A 21,347-nucleotide genomic window follows, 5' to 3' on the forward strand; every position below is an offset into this window, starting at 1 on the left:
TTATCCCTGTGGCATACATGATACAAACACATTCTTTGAGTTTTTATTTTTATTTTGTTTTTGATAGCTTTTTTTTTTTTTTTAAAGATGGAGTCTTGCTATGTCACCCAGGCTGGAGAGCAGTGGCGTGATCTCGGCTCACTGCAACCTTCACCTCCCAGCTTCAAGTGATTCTCCTGCCTCAGCCTCCTGAGTAGCTTGGATTACAGGTGTGCACCACCATGCCTGGCTAATTTTTGTACTTTTAGTAGAGACGGGGTTTTGCCATGTTGGCCAGGCTGGTCTCGAATTCCTGACCTCAGGTGATCTGCTGGCCTCAGCCTCCCAAAGTGCTGGGATTACAGGCGTGAGCCACCGCGCCCAGACTGATTATGATGTTTGATGAACAGATCTATTTCAAATCTCTCTAACCGAGTTTTATCATTGTACTCAAACGTTTCTTCCTGATAGAGTATATCATGTTTCTCTTCTGGCTCTCCTCTAATACTACATCATCAATCTGAAGCAATGATACTACTCTTACATCCTATTCGTAATGCAAATGAAGATAAGTCTGTTTTTGGCATTTACAAGCTCTGCACAACTATGTGTACGTCTTTAAAATGAGAAGAAAGAAAAGACATATGTAGCAGGAAACCTATGTGCCTGAGGAAATTTTTGAGGTGTTGTACAAAATGGAAAGTTGTAAAAATGGAAAGGCTACATGTAATAAGAACAAACCTTGTCTCAAATCTTACGTCATAATTTTACTTCTGAGTACCTTATGTATCTTTTACTGAGTTATGTTTCCTTTCAGTCTCTGTTAAAGGAATCTTACCTAGTTTTAGTCCCCTGAACTTTTTCAAAATTACCTCCTTTAAAGCATAAAAGCTGTACAGGCTTTTATTTCTAGCTTTTCACAAATGATGATTTAGTTGCATTCTCCCAAACTTTGATCGTACTCTCATTAGTTCTGTTTAGCAAAATTAGGTTTGATAAAACAATTTCTCTGTTTTTGCTACTGTCAACAGGGCAAATAAATAATTTACCTGACTCTCCTCTTCTCAGAATAAAAAACAAATGAATTCATGTCTATACAAAGCATTCTATGGTATCGCTTCTGTTTCTCTGCTCTTCAATTAAATACCCCATTTTTCATAGGTTGTATGAATTTACAGCAGATATACATTTTTTTTCTTGATATTCTAGTGTTATTCTGTGTCTCTTCAATAGGTGGGGTTCCCTGGAGTAACTTAACCTCTGCTTGGGGTTCTTTGAGTTTTGTTCCAGTAAGGCCTGATAACTACCTATATTAAGTTGCATTTATTTTCTTATATTAAAGTCTCTCAAGATTTTGCTTAGTTTATGCCCTATATTCTTAACTTTAGAATATAAGCAACTGACGCCTCACGTAATGTCCTTGAACACATCCTTCTTCCCAGTATTTACTACTATATAATGATGGGCACCTTGTCAACTGCCTTATGTCATCTATTTTATGTGATAACCTCCATCATATCCAGTTTTAGAATTTTACTGATATTTTTCTGTCTTCTCCAACATTTTCTGAATAAAATCTTGATCTGATGATCAAGTTACCAGGTGAATAAATTCTTTTAATTCCTGTGAGATGAAGCACAGAAATCTATTATTCAAGGGATCTTAGGTCACTCTCCAGAAAATAAAATATTTTTCTGAATAATGTTGTCTGATAATCAGTTACTATTTTTCATATTATTTCTCTTCCAAAGTCCCAATCTTCAATTAGAACCAGAGATATAGGGTCAAGGTATAATTATCATCTATTGTAACATCAATATGGGAACCAAATTCTTCATTTAGTTTCTTTTTCTAAGAGTTTCCTATGTCTCTGTTCACTTAACAGATAAGAAAAATCTATGGGTCCATTTGTTGATCCATACCACCTCTAAAGTATGTTATCAATCTCAAAATAAATTCTATTGCATACATAAACTGTGGTAGTATCTTCCAGTTTTAGAGGTTCTCATTGATAATTTTCCCCAAACGTAAGAGATTAAACAATGCGTGCCACTACTGATAGGAAATCTGTGGTCCTTACTAAATCCTATAAAGGCACCTGCAGAAATAACAAAGTGTGTCTAACAGAAAGAGTTGTACATAAACACACTGTCCTCAATCTAATACAAACTTAAATCACTACGGTTGAAATAAAAGTACCTACAGTTTAGATTAAAATTCCAGTATAAACTTAGCATAAATCAGAAAAATGCCTCATGTAAAATTTAATGCTTATTAATGTAGGTCTTAGAAAGTTAGAAGATATTGGCTATATGCTTAATGATCAATGAGTTAACAAAGAAGTTTCAAAATGTTTAATAATCTAAACAGAAAGAACCATTTAGAAAACATGAGATTAAAAGATTACTTCTATGAGTCACTGTAACCTCAAGTTACTCAGTAATGTTTGGTAAATTTTCATAGTTAAGCAATTTGAAAACACGCGCAAATTAAAAATTTTATTTGCTAAAATGGCTTCTTGCTTCATTCATTCATTCCAACATTTATTGAATGACTTCTACATACTAGAACCTGTGTGAAGCTTTACATGAAGATTAAGTAACTAGCTAGAAAATTAAACAAGAACAGCAGCAACAAAAACCAAAAACAAAGGCAACATCTTAGCTAAAGGAAAAACAAAATAGTTCTTACACTCCGGTGGTAACTTACAACTTTCTCAAAAAAAAAAAAGAGATACACAACTTATCCCCTCAATAAACTGCTACTTGCATAGTATTCTATTGTGTTTTATGTTTTTATATTATAGCAATGCTTTTCTAACACATAATCAAAATAATTTTAATTATTTTAACAGAAAAAAAGGGGGAACATAAAACTCCAAAGAAGCATATTTCTACATTCTAATAATGAGGGTACACTTAACAAAATCTTAAAAATTTTTATATTTTAAAAGTTCCTAGCAAAAGTAACTGTCATAAAAATTACAAAAAGGAAAATACAGTTATGAGCATTTTTCAAATGACACGTGAAAAACAAAAATAAAAACAAAAATTATGTATTACAGAAATAAAAGTCCCAAGCATGTGATAAACATGCAAATTCTAAAAGCAATCTAAATCATACACCTCCTTATGCCAGAAAGGCACTACCATGAATCTCCAAACGTATCTGAATAAGGTAGGTCTGTAGATGGAGGTTAAAAAATAACTTGGGAGTATTTTGATCACTTACTCAGGCCTTTTGATCCCATGTCGTCAGGGATCTCCTGTAGAGGGTAGTCCCCAGAGAGCAAGCAATAAAAAGATAATCAAAGAAAATAGTTGTCAGTAATGCATGAAATTGGTGCTACAGTAGGAGACAGTTCCAAGACCATTACAGGTACATCTATCTTACAGAGCATTTTTACAGATTTCTAGAACTTTGAAATGAGCTAGCTGCTAACTGTAACCTACCAAAAGAATGAAAGTTCTAGCAGGAAGGCTGATTCAGGGCGAGAAGCAAAATTTTAGACCATTTCTTGCTATTTTAAAAGTAAAATCCAGATGGTCTACATATAATGAAGAAATAGGATAAAATGGAATGATTCCAGAGAATCCAGTATCAAAGACTAGCAATGTTATACCTAGAAATCAACAGGTAGCTTCTCATGTATTCATGTTCCTCCTCTAAAATATTCTTTGAATGTATGAATGTGAAGTGTTTTTCAAAAAAATCTTTCCTTCAAATAATTGCATTGATTTATACATATTTATATGTTCAAATTATAAACATATAACTGGAAAATAATGTTTGCTTTAAATTAAGAATTCCTAAGGTACCAGAAAAAGTTAAGATAGGCATACAAATTAATTTATATCTGTTAAGTTGCCCTTGAAGACAATTAGCAACCTGCTGCAGCTCTTGAAACTGTCTCCATGGTAACAACCAACTGCAGGGCAGTAGGTCCCTCTCCATTTTATTTTCAGTTGACCACTGGATCCACATACTTACGGTCAGCATCACTTGTTTCCTGCTCACTCTGGTCCTTGTTCTTGTAGAAGGGGAATTTTCGGGAAAAGAGGTTCTTTTTACGCTTGTCATTGAATGACTGCTGAAGAAGAGAAGGAGGGGCAAAACAAAGGGATGTCTACTGTCTGTGTGTACAAAGGCCCAGCCCAGCAGCTCTGTGGAAGCTGACTCCTATGGCCACAGTGTGCAGTTTGTATATGATTTTTACTTTAATCTCATGTAAAGTGAATTTCTACTTTTGAATAAATTCTAACATTTTGCAACTGAAAATACTTAAGAATTTCAAAGAGCGTAGTTCATTTATACCTAAAAATAAAAATGCTACTTGACAAAAAAAGGCAAATCAGTTACTACTACAGTACAAACAAAGCTAACATTTGTTTATACTAATCTACATTTTTCCAGAAAAATTTCCAAGTATTATGTGCTCTACAGCAAAAGATATTTAATGCTACTTTGCTGCTCAATTACGTTTTATTCATTAGGAAGTAATCTTCGTTTTATTTTGGCCTGACCATAGTTATTCCTTTATCTCTTTTTTTTGGCTATGATGAGCTAACAGAAAAGTCACTGTTTAAAAAGTAAACCAAAATGATTATGAGAAAGTTGCTAATGCTGAATATTTGAAAACAAACACATTTTTTTTTTTTTGGAAGAGGATAAAAGGTAACTAAATGCTTATGAGCCAGAAAATGGGAAGAAAACTAAAAGGCCCATCAAGCACACAGAGTCCAGCAAGAGATTGATCAATGCCATCTCAAGCCAAGCAAGAAGAGTCAGAAGTCTCCTGACCAACGTGAATGCTATCAGTACTGACTTATTTATTCTTAAGTTCTACTCTACTTATTTAAAAAAGTACACATAAATAACATAGAACCACATCCAATCATTGGCACCACGTCCTTCACAGGGAATAAAAAGTCTGGTGTCCACCCAAGCCACAAGGCAATTAAGATTCTAACAGTTTATATGTAATTGTAATGTGGGAGTTGAGCAGTTGATCTGATGTCTCTTATTGCACACATGTTGGAAATAAGTTTTTCCTTGAATATCCCATTTGTACATTCATATATTTAAGAGTATGTGGCACAAGAATGATGAGGCTATCAAAGAGAAATGGCTTCGTTTGTTATTTCTCTGTCATAGGCGTTCATGTTTGGAAGGAAACAGGTTTACCTACCAGTGACACTAAGAATTATTAGTTTTTGGAGGGGGAAGAGAAAAATATAAAGAATAGAATTTTTTTGTTCTGATCTTTATGAGTTTATACACATTTTAAGATGCTGCATTTTTCATTATTTTGAAGGGTATTGACATGAACAGCGTGTTTTTAGCACGTCCTTATTTTACGCATGCGATGCCAGGTGATTAGGGTGAAGTAGCCAGGTGCAGTGGCTCACATCTGTAATCCCAGCACTTTGGTAGGCCAAGGCAGGAGGATTGCTTGAGGCCAGGAGTTCAAAACCAGCCTAGGCAACATGGCGAAATCCCATCTCAACAACAACAAAAAAATTAGCTGGGAGTGGGGGTGTGCGACTGTAGTCTCAGCTACTTAGAAGACTGAGGCAGGAGGATCGCTTGAACCCAGGAGTTTGAGGCTACAATGAGCTATGATCACACCATTGCATTCCAACCTGGGTGACAGAGTGAGAACTTTTCTTTAAATTTAAAAAAAAAAAAAAAAAAAAAAAAAAGTGAAGTGGATTAAAGTGACTTTTAGCTCAAATTCTATGACTTGAGAAGACTCATTCTGATAAAGATCTTTATAAAAACAAGGTTAAACTTTTATTTTTACCTTTTCATATAATTAATTCAGGATTAATAAGTTCACAGTTCATTAGCCAAGCAGACTGTCTTGAAATCAATCTTAAAGTTTGAAGGCTCTGAGGAACTAGATAAAAAAGAACTCTAAGTAGAAGTTAAAAATTCAATCAACAGAAAAAGTATTGTGGGGAAATCTGGGCTTGTAACTATTTTATAAACTGTCAAGTAGCATTATTTGAATAAAATTCTTTGTTCAAATCCAAATTTTAGAAAGGAGAAAGAGGAGAAAGTGTTTTAGCAGAAAAAATTATGGTAATCTAATTTAGGGAAAAACTAAATCTTTTCGTTCATAAGACTCAATGGTTTTGAATTTAGCAATAATTTTTATATCTGATACAACTGATGTGTTTTTTATAAAAGTGTATTCATCCCTCTTACTGCATCTACAGTGGTCAGAGTCAGTTTCACAGCAAACCACCAAAAGAAACATGAAGTTTAAAATGTCTGATTCTTATTATCTTTGCAGTTAGCCAAAATGAGATATCATAAAGATATCATAATATAGGACAGAGAGAAATGCTTGTTAGTTAAGAAATGTATTAATTGTATCACATTTAATATCCTCCTGGTGAAGAACTTATTAAAGGTGAAAAAAATAGCACAAGCAACCAAGACAAAAATGTGTAGGGAAAACACAAAACTGAAGACTTGCTATCTCCAGTTTCTCTGTATTTTCAATCAAAAGTACTACATTTAATACTTACTGTCATTAACGCTATATTGTAAGAGAGACAGTGTAATATAAGAATTGATAAAATATCATAAATTCATGATACATATATTAAATATCTACATACATAATTTCCACATGTAGTATTTCAAAATAGCCAAATGAATGTTAGACATGTTAGTGAGAAACTAAAATGTTGTAAGTCTGTAGTAAAAATAAAGTCCATAATCACTAGAACTATGTAAGGAAAGGAGGAGGAGGAGGAGGAGGAGGAAATGGTATTATAGAAAGAAATGCAGTTCTGATCAATGGCAAGCGTATTTTTACCCCACTCAGTATCATGCATAGTTTTGGTGCTGTGTTAGAACACAGTGACTCTGTATAAAGTTGGTTACAGTCAACAAACAAGACTAAGATTTAAACACGTCGTTAATTCAGTTAACTTCTTACAGTGTGAAAGAAAAGTTACAACATGCAACCTTTTTCAATTTATTGATGGTATATTGTACTAAATCATTTTTAAAGATATACATAAAACAAGAGCAAAAAAATTCACATTTTTCAAATCCTGAGCATTTACCTGGGATTTTTCCTCTAATACAAATTTCTATTTTAATATTACTTCAGGTCACACTATGTAATTTGGTATTTTTCTGAAAGCTACAAGTAAATTTTAAAGGAATTTACCATTTCTAAAAAACTGAATGTAACATACAATTTTCTCAGATTTAACTTCTTGAACCAAAGATATTTCTCATCTTTTAAATTTTAAAGCTTTAAGTCTGAGTGCTTAGTGATACGAGAGATGTTCAGAGAGTAAATTTATTTGCTAAGTTAACATTCCACATTCATTTCAAATATTATCAAAATTTTTATTAAAAAATTTTGTTTAGTATTAAAAAAAAAACCCCAAACATAAAACATTGCTATAAATGGTATTTACATAACATGTATTCAGTTTGGTCTCCAGGCTTACTGCTGGAATATTCCACTGCAGTGAGTTCAGGATTATTAACAATTACATCCACAATATGGGATGAAGCCTGTACCATCTTTCTCATCTATTGACAGCCCAAATATTTAGATGCAAGCAGGACTTAAAGTGAAGGAAAAATAAATACACTTCTAAAATATATTATGAAAGAAGTGATATATTTCTTTCCTTTTTTTTTTTTTTTGAGACAGGGTCTCACTGTGTCACCCAGGCTGGAGAGCAGTGGCATGATCATGGCTCACTACAGCCTGGACGTCCTGGGCTTAAGCAATCCTTCCACTTCAGCCACGGGGGCAGCTGGGACTACAGGTACAAGCCTTCACGCCTGGCTAATTTTTTACATTATTTTTTTTCAGAGATTGGGTCTCGCTATGTTGCCCAGGCTGGTACTGAACTCCTGGGCTCAAGTGATCCTCCCACCCTGGACTCCTAAAGTGCTGGGTTACAGGAGTAAGCCGCCATGCCTAGCCTCGATATATTTTTTTTTTCTTTTTTTTTTTTTTTGACAGGATCTCCCTCTGCTGCCCAGGCTGGAGTGCAGAGGCGCAATTATGGCTCATTGCAGCTTTGACCCCTGGTGCTCAAGCAATTATCTTGCCTCAGCCTCCCAAATAGCTGGGACTATAGGCATATGCCACCAAGCCTGGCTAATGGATATTTTCTTGATCACCTGCAAACTTCTCCTCATGACTAGCACTTTGTTTCTGCCAAATAAAATTTCATATTGATTCCAACATTTAAAACACAGATTTTCTTAAGAAATTAAAGCAGGAATAGTGTGGGGAAAGAACAAAAAAATTTCCAAAAATTTGCTTGCAACAACTTGTAAACTTAAGATTATGACTTAGCATTTCTGAAATGCCTATTTTCTTAGCAGGGTCATTATTAAATTATCTGCCATGATTAACACTAGTAACACAAATTTCTTCTTCTTTTTTGAGACAGAGTCTCACTCTGTCGCCCAGGCTAGAGCGCAGTGGTGCGATCTTGGCTCAATGCAAGCTCTGCCTCCCGGGTTCAAGTGATTCTTGTGACTCAGCCTCCAGAGTAGCTGGGATTACAGATGCCCGCCACCACGCCCCGCTAATTTTTGTATTTTTGGCTTTGCCATGTTGGCCAGGTTGGTCTCAAACTCGTAACCTCAGGTGATCTGCCTGACTTGGCCTCCCAAAGTGCTGGGATTACAGGCGTGAGCCACCATGCCCGGCCTAGTAACACAAATTTCTTTTTTTTTTTTTTTGAGACGGAGTCTCGCTCTGTCGCCCAGGCTGGACTGCAGTGGCGCGATCTCAGCTCACTGCAAGCTTCACCTCCCAGGTTTATGCCGTTCTCCTGCCTCAGCCTCCCGAGTAGCTGGGACTACAGGCGCCCGCCACCTCGCCCAGCTAGTTTTTTGTATTTTTTTAGTAGAGACGGGGTTTCACGGTGTTAGCCAGGATGGTCTCGATCTCTGACCTTGTGATCCGCCCGTCTCAGCCTCCCAAAGTGCTGGGATTACAGGCTTGAGCCACTGCGCCTGGCCACAAATTTCTAATTGGAAGTTGAATGAAGGTCAAATACATTTCATTTATTTTTATTTATTTTTTTTTTGAGACAAGAGTGTCGCTCTGTCGCCCAGGCTGGAGTGCGGTGGCTGGATCTCAGCTCACTGCAAGCTCCGCCTCGCGGGTTTACGCCATTCTCCTGCCTCAGCCTCCCGAGTAGCTGGGACTACAGGCGCCCGCCACCTCGTACGGCTAGATTTTTGTATTTTTTATTAGAAACGGGGTTTCACCACGTTAGCCAGGATGGTCTCGATCTCCTGACCTCGTGATCCGCCCGTCTCGGCCTCCCAAAGTGCTGGGATTACAGGCTTGAGCCACTGTGCCCGGCCACATTTCATTTATAAAAGTAAGCTTGACCAAAAGTATGTCGTTAATAATATACTGAATGATAGTTTTGATAATTTGGAAGGGTCTGTGAAATGGTTGCTTTAATTTAACAAATGCTTACTTAAGTATCTACCATTGTAAAGCACCATGGCAAGAACTGATCATGATTGATTCCTATAGCAAAATCCTTTTTATTTTAACAATGTAGCTCAAACAGGAATTATGAAAATGTAGAGATTTCAAATACTCACCCCTTTATCTCTCGTTTTAGAATTGAATTTCACTGTTTTTAATCGGGCTCGTTCTTTCTTCTCAACTCTGTCAAAAGTACAGAATATTTTTTTTAAGTAAAACAAACACATCGAGGGGTCTTACTAGAAATAACCAGAATTGATATCTTTAAAATGGGCATTTTTATATTGTAAAACCTTTAGGAGCCATCTAGGTTTGCATCCTCAAATTAGCATTGCTGAAAAATGAAACAAAGGGCTCATTTTATTATGAAACAAAACCTGATGCTATGACCTATCAATACACAGTACATAGGTGTAGGAGTATCAATACACAGTACAGACATGTATACTTTTATACGTATACTCAGTTACAAAATTATATGAAAGTATGCGGCACCATTTCTGAGTTTAACAATTTTCCAAGTTTTGTTTATTTTTAAGTATTAGCTTAGCATGAAGCACATATGCTAAAAATTAAGCTTGAGAAAGAGAAAGCAAATGTGGCAAAACGTTAAAAATTGGTGACAATGGGACAAGGATATGTGGATGTTCATTGTATATTGCCTTTTTTTGTACTCACTTTTCTATAGCTCTGAAACTTTTAATAATAAAAAGGTGGGATATTTAAAAATTAAGCTTAATTCTAATGATACGTGTGTGTGTGTGTATGTAAATATATAAATAACCAGTCACAGTTATTAAAGTAAGAGTTTTAAAGTACTTTTGGAAAGATACATAAGAACTGTTAAATCTTTACCCCTATGGAGGTGAAATGGGTGTTGTGAGAGAGAGAGAGCCTATAAAGCTTTCACATCTTTTAAATTCTGAACTTTACCTATTCAAAATAAGCAAGCAAATAAAACTACAATGAGACAAATTTTTATGTAGATTGTAACACTAATGTAAATCTTGTAAAATTTCATGTAAATTAAGCTTTAATAAATTTTCCAATTTCAACACAGCAATTATGTTAGTGTATAACACAGAAAAGCCTACCAAAACAAGCCTATGAATAAATGTATTTTATTTTTTCCTTATTATCTATTTAGTTTTACTATGGGTACAGCAGGACCTTAGCATTCATGAATTTAAGTTGTAAATTTAAGTCCAGGAGTGGTGGCTCATGCCTGCAATCGCAGCACTTTGGGAGGCTGAGGCGGGCAGATCACAAGGTGAGGAGTTCAAGACCAGCCTGGCCAACATGGTGAAACCCTGTCTCTACTAAAAATACAAAAATTAGCCAGGCACTGTGGTGCGTGTCTGTAATCCCAGCTACTTGGGAGGCTGAGGCAGGAGGATCAGCTGAATCCAGGAAGTGGAGGTTGCAGTGAGCCAAGATTGCACGCCACTGCACTCTAGCCTGGGCGACACAGCAAGACTCCGTCCCCACCACAAACAAAAAAAATTAAAGCTCATGATTTTTACTATTCAAGAACAATTCTGAGGCTACATGACCTGAATAATTTATAATCTTGCCTAAGTACTTATTAACAGCACCACAAAACTAGCATTTAGCGGGTGAGCATTTACAACTCAATTTTATTTTCTAATCATTATCTTCTTTAGTACACAGCTCAGCAACTTAAATTGTCTATATTTGTAAATATTATTCCTGAAAGAAAGCCAAGAATTGTAGGAATTACAATTCCTATGTTATTTTAGAAGAGGTCTAAGAAAGACATAGTTCTATTTAAGAAAAGGTAAGTTTTGAATACATTCAAGAACCAAATGGCATAATTAGTTGTGGTTTCTTATTGTATTTCACGGGAGTAAGATTATATTCTGCAATGCTACTCATGAATTTGGAAATTGGCAGAGGTCTCAAGACATCTTTCTTATATTATTTCTTGCTTTAAAACACAGTCTCACAGAATTTTTGTACAAAATGAAAACAAAAGTCTCTCCAATGAAGCCAACAGTGTTTATTATTGGGTGCAGGCACAGAAAGCCTTTGCAAGGTATGAGACTCCAAGAACTAAGACAATTTTTAGGATCTCTGACCTTGATATTTAAGATGTAAGATTTCTACTGACTCAACAAGGCATAGAGGAAGCATTTCCGAATTTAAAGCAGACTATGTTCTATTTCTGGAAAAAAGTTATGCTGATTGCTGCACTGCTAAAAGAGGATTTGCCATCAACTGTAAGATCTAGCCAAATAGTTGGATCATGCTAAATATATGGATATAGCCACAGCAGTTATAAGCCCCAAAATCATAATTATAAATCTTGATTATAATTTAATACTACTACTTTTAAACTTCTACAAACAGGTAAATTAATATTTAATAAGGTCTAGAAATAGTTACAAAATAGGTATAAATCTGACTAATAAGAAAAGAGTAAGTTTATTACAGCATAATCTTGACTTAAAATGAATTAACTAGTTATAATAAACATTTCTTTATTATCTCTAACTATTTTTGCTGGCTATCTTACTACTTTAAAAAGCTCCTAAAGAACTTCTAGGCTGGGTGCGGTGGCTCAAGCCTGTAATCCCAGCACTTTGGGAGGCCGAGACGGGCGGATCACGAGGTCAGGAGATTGAGACCATCCTGGCTAACACAGTGAAACCCCGTCTCTACTAAAAAATACAAAAAACTAGCCGGGCGAGGTAGCGGGCGCCTGTAGTCCCAGCTACTCCGGAGGCTGAGGCAGGAGAATGGTGTAAACCCGCGAGGCGGAGCTTGCAGTGAGCTGAGATCCGGCCACTGCACTCCAGCCTGGGCGACAGAGCGAGACTCCGTCTCAAAAAAAAAAAAAAAAAAAGAACCTCTAGACAATGATTTGAATTAAGCAGATCTCATAAATAAGCTATCTTGGGGGAGTTCTGAAATGACATTTTAATACCCTCCCCACAAAAGTAGAGACATTCAACAGCACATTATAGGCCTTAGAAGGGGTCCTCTAAGCTGGGACCATCCTTTGCAAAGAGGGCCTGTACTTAACTACTTTTGCTATATGCTGAGTATGCACCCATGAGTCACTAAAACGAATCACTTGCGCTGGGTGCAGTGGCTCACACCTGTCATCCCAAAGCTGTGGGAGGCTAGGGTGAGAAAATCGCTTGAGGCCAGGAGTTTAACATTTGCCTGGGCAACAGAGCTAGAACCCATCTCCACAAAAAAACAAAAACAAAAACAAAAAGCTAAGCTGAGTGCAGTGATCTGTGCCTGTAGTCCCAGCTACTAGCTGAGGTGGGCGACAGCTTGAGCCCAGGAGTCTGAGGCTCAGTGAGCTATGATCACATCGCTGCACTCAGCCTGGGTGACAGAGCAAGACCCTGTCTCTTAACAAAATCACTCAATCTACCTACCTACCTATATATAATCATTAAAAGCAAAGAGAAAAGACCAGTGTACTGCACCAATGCACGTAATTTAAGCAAGGAAAAAGAAAAGTGAAGCGTATTACCGGATATTTCCAAAAATTTTGGCATGAAGGAAGAAATTCATGACACCAAAAACACAAAATTTAGGTCCTCTTAGCTATCTACATCAACCACGACACTTTCAGTTTTCTCTTCACTGGTATAGCTAAATGGCACATTGACTTAATATATACTTAATTTTGTTTTCAGCAACTAGTAGCTTTAGATAAATTTCTACTTGGCAGCAAGCATCACTTGCTTTTTTTTTTTTTTTTTTGAGTTGGAGTCTTGCTCTGTTGCCCAGGCTGGATTGCAATGGTGCGATTTTGGCTCACTGCAACCTCCGCCTCCTGGGTTCAAGCAATTCTCCTGCCTCAGCCTCCCAAGTAGCTGGGACTACAGGCGCCCGCCACCACACCAAGCTAATTTTTGTATTTTTAGTAGAGACAGGGTTTCACCATATTGGCCAGGCTGGTCTCTTGGCCAAGCTCATCTTGAACTCCTGATCTTGTGATCTGCTCACTTTGGCCTCCCAAAGTGTTGGGATTACAGGTGTGAGCCATTGTGCTTGGCCCATATTTTCTAGTTATGTCAATGGTTACAAATCCATTTGAATAAAATTAAATGGCTGTGAAACACAATATAAAAAACAGCATAAAATCATTTTAGTAAAAGAAATTTATTTTTTCAGTTGTTCTGGTGATTATTTTTAATATATTAATTTAATATATACACACACACACACACACACACACACACACACATTTTTAGACAGAGTCTCGCTCTGTCTCCCAGGCTGGAGTACAGTGGTGCAATCTCAGGTCACTGCAACCTTGGCCTCCCAAGTTCAAGCAATTCTCCTGCCTAAGCCTCCTGAGTAGCTGGGACTACAGGCATGCGCCTCCATGCTCAGGTAATTTTTGTATTTTTAGTAGAGACAGGGTTTTACCACGTTGGTGAGGCTCATCTTGACTCCTGACCTCAAGTGATCTACCTGCCTCAGCCTCCCAAAGTGCTGGGATTACAGGCATGAGCCACTGCACCCGGCCTAATTGTATATATTTAACTTGCACAACTTAATGATTTTATGTGTGTATATACACACACACACACACACAAACACTGTGAAATAATCACTACAGTCAACCTAATTAACACATCCATTACCTCACCTGGTTACCTTTTTTTTGGGTGGTGAGAACACTTAGGACCGACCCTCTTAGCAAATTTCTTTTTTTTTTTTTTTTTAATTTTTTGAGATGGAGTCTCGCTCTGTCGCCCAGGCTGGAGTGCAGTGGCTGGATCTCAGCTCACTGCAAGCTCCGCCTCCCGGGTTCACGCCATTCTCCTGCCTCAGCCTCCCGAGTAGCTGGGACTACAGGTGCCCGCCACCGCGCCCGGCTAGTTTTTTTTTTGGTATGTTTTAGTAGAGATGGGGTTTCACCGTGTTAACCAGGATGGTCTCGATCTCCTGACCTCGTGATCCACCTGTCTCGGCCTCCCAAAGTGCTGGGATTACAGGCTTGAGCCACCGCACCCGGCCAAATTTCAAGTACAGTACTATTACCTATAGTCACCATGCTTATATATCAGAGGTCCAGAACTCACTCATCTTGTATCATGGAAACTTTGTATCTCCTCACTTCCCCATCCTCCTAATCCCTGGTAACCACCATTCTTCTCTGGATGACTTCGACTACTTTAGATTTCACATAAAAATGTGATCATACAATTTTTGTCTTTCTGTGTCTGGCTTTTTTCAGTGAGCACAATGCACTCCAGGACCATCCATGTTGTCAAAAATTAAAAGAAATTTAAAAGAACATCAATTATTTATGTTGCCCCACATTCAAGTGGTAAGAAACAGACATACCTGCGTTTACTGGGAATCACTCCAACCTCATCACTCTCACCGTCTGGTGTAACCTGCCTGGCTTGCCACCATTCATCATCAGAAGCATTAATAACATGGAGGATATCTCCAAATTTGAAGTTCAATCCCTGACTGGGAAGGCCACTGTCTTTAGTCTTGTCATAATCAAAAAGGGCTCTAGAGTCAGAAGAAAAAAGTCCATAATTACTTGTTATAATGATATTAATCAACTTTTCATGGGGTTCTGAAAGTATATTTAATTTGGATAATTAAATATATCATAGTAGGCCAAATAACACCCAGTTCATTCTGCACTACATATGAGACAAAAAAGAAATAGTAAAATCAACTTGTTATGAAAATACTGTATTGTATTATCTGTGTCTTTCAATATCACAAGAAAAATTCTAAAAACGCTCTTGGCTTGTAATCCAATGGCAAGCTATATTGAATTCTAAAATAAAGACCACTCCAGAGAGTTTGAAATTAATAAACAAAAATTATTAAGATACACTCTTCTCTTTACTTTCATTAGATACATGTAGGAAAACAAATTCCCTGATAAATTAGATTTATTAGTTGTGGGCTGTAAGACCAGCTCAACATAGTGGTTATTCTGCCAGTTAATTACTCCTTCCATTTGTTCACAATACTAGAGTTGACAGGGTTTTCAGAGTCAGTAACAATATGAACATTAATTACAGATGACTTCATCAGCTGCCAAATACTTTGGAAAAAGTAATAATTTAATATGGTAATTGCAAAGTTAAGAATATTTTAAAATTTGATAAAAAGAAAATATTGTGTCCTACCACTTGATTATGTACAATATTTAGATAAATCAAATTCTTAAGTCCAAATAAGCTCTCTCAAGAGTGTAAGAAAGAAAGGATCACAGCAATTACATTTATAACATAGTTTACTCATTCTTTTGTTCTAATTTGGCAACTGGAAATTAGGATGAAAATCATAATCTTTTTCACACTATCCAACATTTAAGAACCTATCTCGGGCCGGGCGCGGTGGCTCACGCCTGTAATCCCAGCACTTTGGGAGGCCGAGACGGGCGGATCACGAGGTCAGGAGATCGAGACCATCCTGGCTAACACGGTGAAACCCCGTCTCTACTAAAAAGAAGTACAAAAAACTAGCCGGGCGAGGTGGCGGGTGCCTGTAGTCCCAGCTACTCGGGAGGCTGAGGCGGGAGAATGGCGTGAACCCAGGAGGCGGAGCTTGCAGTGAGCGGAGATCCGGCCACTGCACTCCAGCCTGGGCGACAGAGTGAGACTCCATCTCAAAAAAAAAAAAAAAAAAAAAAAAAGAACCTATCTCTTCAAGTAAAACTTAAGAGGGGTGGAATTACTTGACAGCTAAATAAATAAACTAGTAGTTAATGGTTTTTCAAATGAGTTCTTTCAAGTCTTTTCATGGGGCTAAAGGTGTTAGGGAAGCAGGGGGAATCGTAAGTAGGAAGGCTCACTTAAACCCACTTTCAAACACAGAGAAGATGAGGGGACAAATAAGCATAATATAAAATAGAAAATAAAGTGCCTTAAGAGGTAATACAAATGTCAAGACATTCAGAAAAGGAAAATATTAACTTCCTACATTATTATAAAAATTCACCTTTTGAATCACAAAATCTAACTGTATTATTGAACAACAAAGGAAAAGAAATCACTCACAATCTCTACTTATGTTAGCAGTTTAACATTCTCTTTTAATATATTTGATTCATAAAAAAAGAAGCCCATGGAATACATGTGAGTTATTAATCATAACAGTGCAATGAACATCTGTTCACCTACTATCCAACCTAAGAGTACACACGAAACCTTCATCAGTAATTCACATTCACCTGCACATATTCCCTCTGTCCTGATTCCCCTGGAGCAAGAGTTCCCCACTATTAGATTTAACTATCATTCTTCATATGTTTGTTTCTTTGACTCACTCTTTTTTGGTTGGTTTGATCATATAACACGTGAGTGACTAAACAATATAATGTATGTTTTGCTTGTTTGAGAGCTTTATAAAGAGGTTACTGTAGGTAGTTTTTTGTAGCCTTTTTTTTTTTTTTTTTTGGCTTTTCAAATTAAAAATACATTGACTAAAAAACCCCACAAGACTCAGGTGTGGTGGTGTGTGCCTGCAGTCCCAGCTACTTGTGACGCTAAGGTGTGAGGATCCCTTAAGCCCAGGAGTCCAAGACAAGCTTGGCCAACAGAGCAAGACCCCATCTCAAAAAGAACCACAAGGCTTCTGATTAACTATAGCAGACTGCGTCTATTTCTTTTCCATCCTGACTCATTAAAATGACAATAAAATAAGAAAAATACAAGAGAGAGAAGAAAACAGGGGAAGAGAGATTTTAACACACTTTTGGATGATGCTAATTAAATTTAGCAGAATGAAAGAAGCTATAAATGGAGTGTCAGCAGACAGGGTTATAGAAACAAGTTTTATTCCATAAGAATCCTGGAGATGGTCATAAATTAGAAGTGTACACTAGTACCAAGGTAGGCAGGGATAAGTTACTGTACTAAAAACAGAAGGTAGAAACACTATATGTAGCACTTACACCACCCCCACCAAAGTTCCTTTTCCCCAAACCCACAGAAGACTAGAGGTTGAGTCTCCAGAGAAACTGAATTTGAGGAGCTGTATACTCTGAAACTTGGTGGAGAAGGGGAAGATGGTTGGACTGAAATGGATGAAAATGAAATTCTAGCAACTTGGTTTATACTATTGGCAGGAGACAGGGGTTCTTCTCTAGAGATATTTAATTATACCAAAGAACAGAATGACGTGGGACAGCAGAAGAAATGTAAGAGCCAATTTATTCCTCCCTTTACCCCATTGTCTTCTAGTTAAATCCATTATCTTCATTTCTCTATTCATAAGAATGGAAAACAATGAAAGGAACACTGGCTATTTAAAGAATGCCTTATATAAAACACTACAGAAAAAAACCCCAAGAAAATAGGCTAGAAAAAAGGAATACAGAGAAAGCAAAGAATACAAAAAGCAGAAGAAAATCTCAGACACACGAGATTATGTCCACGAAAGAAATAGAAGATGAGTGAGCTCCTGGAAAATAAAACAGGGTATCATTCCCTCCCCCAACATTCCAAATTCTCTATTGGGGAGAAGGCAAGATAAGGTCATTTCGGACATGCTAAGACGCAAAAGGTACCTCCCACACATCTTTTCGCAGGAATTTACTGGAGGATGTGCTCTAGGAAGATTAATTCAGAAAGAAGAAAACATGGCATCTAGGAAACGTGACATCGTAGACACTCAAAGGGAACAGAATAATGGCAAAGGGAAGTCCCAGCTGAGAGCTATACAGCAAGTTTACAGAGGAATTAGTCTAGACTGGAGCATAAAGATGGGAAAAACCTGAACTATCAGACCATATGTGTGACTATGTTTTCATAATGTGAAAAGCTCTACAGTGGTTACTGGAAGATACAGAAAGATAGTTAGTAATAAGTATATGAAAAATTGATCAAATAAAATGCAAGACAATTATTAAGCCCAGGAAAAATGAAGGGGTGCAGAAGAAAGGAGGCAGCTCATAGGGTTCCACTTGACTGAGTCATGACAGCTATTACATAGTCACATGACTCTAAATGCTATTCGTTTTATTAACAGAGACAGCTATGTTTGGGTGATGGTGATGAGACTGAATGAGTGGTTTGGTACTACGGAGAAAAGTTCTCATCTACCATGGTTTTAAGACTAACGTATAAAACTGGTAAAATAGAAGATAGCAGTATATGTATGTTATTTAGAAATATAGAGGTGGCCGGGCGCGGTGGCTCACGCCTATAATCCCAGCACTTTGGGAGGCCGAGGCGGGCGGATCACGAGGTCAGGAGATCGAGACCATCCTGGCTAACACGGTGAAACCCCGTCTCTACTAAAAATGCAAAAAATTAGCCGGGCGAGGCGGCGGGCGCCTATAGTCCCAGCTACTCGGGAGGCTGAGGCAGGAGAATGGCATGAACCCGGGAGGCGGAGCTTGCAGTGAGCCGAGATCGCGCCATTGCACTCCAGCCTGGGCGACTAAGCGAGACTCTGTCTCAAAAAAAAAAAAAAAAAAAAAAAAAAAAAGAAATATAGAGGTGAAGGCTTCATATTTAGAAGTAAGGAGATGAAGGAAGTTTGCTAGGAAAATGGAGGATGCTTGTTCCTGGAGAATGAAACTAGGGGTTGGTGCAAGTGACAGTTATTTTTCATTAATATAAGTCTTTTGATAATATATGATTTTAAAAAACAGAAGCTGGGTACAGTGGCTCATGCCTGTAATCCCAGCACTTTGGGAGGCCAAGGTGGGTGAGGCCCTTGAGTTCAGGAGTTCGAGACCAGCCTGGCCAACATGGTGAAATCCTATCTCTACTAAAAACACAAAAATTAGCTGGGTATGGTGGCACGTGCCTACAGTCCCAGCTACTTGGGGGGCTGAGGCAGGAGGATCGCTTGAACTCGGGAGGTTGAGGCTACAGTGAGCTGAGATTGTGCCACTGCACTCCAGCCTGGGTGACAAAGTGAGACCCTGTCTTAAAAAAGAAAGAAAGAAAAGAGAGCATTACTTCTCTAAAAATAATAAAAAGTGAAGATGACTCACTAAATGTACCGAAAATAAATATAACCTATTATGTCGTGATTTTTATGCCTTTGTAAATATTTAATCAAGTACAAACAAAAGGCAACACCTATTAATTATACTAAAATTAGGAAACGTAGATAAGCAAAAAAAAAGAAAAAGAAAATGTAAAAAAGAGAGTAGAAAAATCCATGTTCTATTTTCGATGTATCTGTATATATAATATACTTTTAATAAATTTGGAACACAAGAGTTTAATGAGTATTGTTAGAACTGGCAAAGGGAGAAAAAAATCTGATGATTTAAGATTCCCACATCATTGGTAGGGTTATAAGTAGCAAAGAACTTACAGCAAAAGACAAAACGAATAGAAAGAAGAAAGTGAGAAAAGTTTCCTTTCATGATGTATCAGAGTAAGATTATGTGAAGACAGTAAGTCATATCATATGTAAACAAGCACAGAGTACCTGTTTTTGTGTATAGATATACATGTGTATAGGATACAGGTTTACATATGTAACATCTCTCTCTCATCAGAAGGATAAATGAAACATATTAGGAATGGGTCCCCCAACAGAATCAGGAGGACTGAGATGATCGTTTATAAAGAATGGTTCAATTACTTACAGTGCTAATGTTACAATAACGTATAATAAAGTCATCAGTTAAAGTTCTACCAGAAGTATACAGAATACAAATAAATTCGGATTTCTGTTTTAAGTCTTATAAGCCAACGAAATGAAAAAAAAAAAAACCCCAGTTTATATACTAATATCACCTATTTATTAGACCTATGTTGCCATTTAACCTTTATATTATAGGAAAATAACATATTTGCCTTCTCCCAAGTGTTTAAAAAAAATGCATGTAGAAATTTTCCGGATATGTATTATTTACTGAGGCTATTCACATTTTAAATTATAATTTACATATGCTTCCTTTGCTACTATGGAAATTGCCAAGGTAATTAAATGTTACTTGAACGGAAAATATATTAGAAAAGGATACAGGTTAAATCTAAGTGTTAGATATGATATTATCAACCTTGTGGCCACTACTAACACATCAATCTGAAAACAATTTCTGGTCCACAGAATTTTTTCCTTTATCATATCATTATTACTCAAGGATAACATAACTTTCATTAAAAAAACTATTAATTCAACAATATTCCAATTCTTGAAAGACACACTGTCAGAGAATCAATAATAAAAAACAACACTGATTTGCAATATATTTTCTTACGGTAAAACTAAATAAGTTATAGTGAAAAATATAAAACAATTTACATTCATAACTAAGAGTTGCCATAATTAGAAGTAAAAAAATTTACCTGACATAGAGGGATCGCTTCTGGCTAGTTCGAAGAGAACCTGACCCTGAACTAATACTACTATTCATCATCTGCTCCCGTAAATCATGTATTTTAGCTTCAAAACGACTGTATTCTGATGGAAGAAAAAGAGAAATAAATTGATGTATTTTCAAAAAATAAGTTATTTGAAGATAACATGTTATATAGGTAAACTGTCCTATAACTGATTAAATGTGGTTAGAACCTTAAAATAGTAATATGCATAAGATTTTGCCCAACACACAAATTTCAAAAAAAAATTATTAATAACCTAAATGTACCATAATTTAGAATTGGCTGAGTTAGAATTTTTCTACATGCTCTTTTAAAGTTTATACCACATTTAGTCAATTAAATGACAATTTCCACACAGCAGACAGCAGTAATCTTATTACTGTTGAATTTAAGTGTAAATTTTAAAAATCAGGATTTATTCTAATTTTTATATTAAGGAAGAAACCTATAATAATAATTAATACACTAGAAGCTTTGATTATTGACTTTTTCCCCTTGAGACGATCAGTTCATTTTACATACTTCAATATGGAACTTGTGCAGGG

The 21,347-nt window shown here is 36.7% G+C and overlaps 1 protein-coding gene across 32 annotated transcripts in view; it reads right to left on the reverse strand.

Moving 5' to 3' along the window:
- Nucleotides 1-21,347, reverse strand: part of LOC105470793 (discs large MAGUK scaffold protein 1) — a 281,159-nt gene that overhangs the window by 29,545 nt on the left and 230,267 nt on the right. For 14 of the 32 annotated variants that reach the window (XM_071090611.1, XM_011723048.3, XM_071090609.1 and 11 more), the window contains 4 exons: nt 20,767-20,881; nt 14,822-14,998; nt 9,598-9,664; nt 3,211-3,244 (listed from right to left, as the gene is read on the reverse strand). In XM_071090611.1, coding sequence (XP_070946712.1) covers nt 3,211-3,244; nt 9,598-9,664; nt 14,822-14,998; nt 20,767-20,881 — 393 coding nt within the window. Of the gene's footprint in view, nt 1-3,210; nt 3,245-3,969; nt 4,070-9,597; nt 9,665-14,821; nt 14,999-20,766; nt 20,882-21,347 lie in introns of all 32 variants that reach the window. The other 18 variants (XM_071090606.1, XM_011723039.2, XM_011723044.2 and 15 more) reach the window with 2 other exon arrangements.

This window comes from Macaca nemestrina, chromosome 2 (genome assembly GCF_043159975.1).
Source record: "Macaca nemestrina isolate mMacNem1 chromosome 2, mMacNem.hap1, whole genome shotgun sequence".
Classification (NCBI taxonomy): Eukaryota; Metazoa; Chordata; class Mammalia; order Primates; family Cercopithecidae; genus Macaca; species Macaca nemestrina.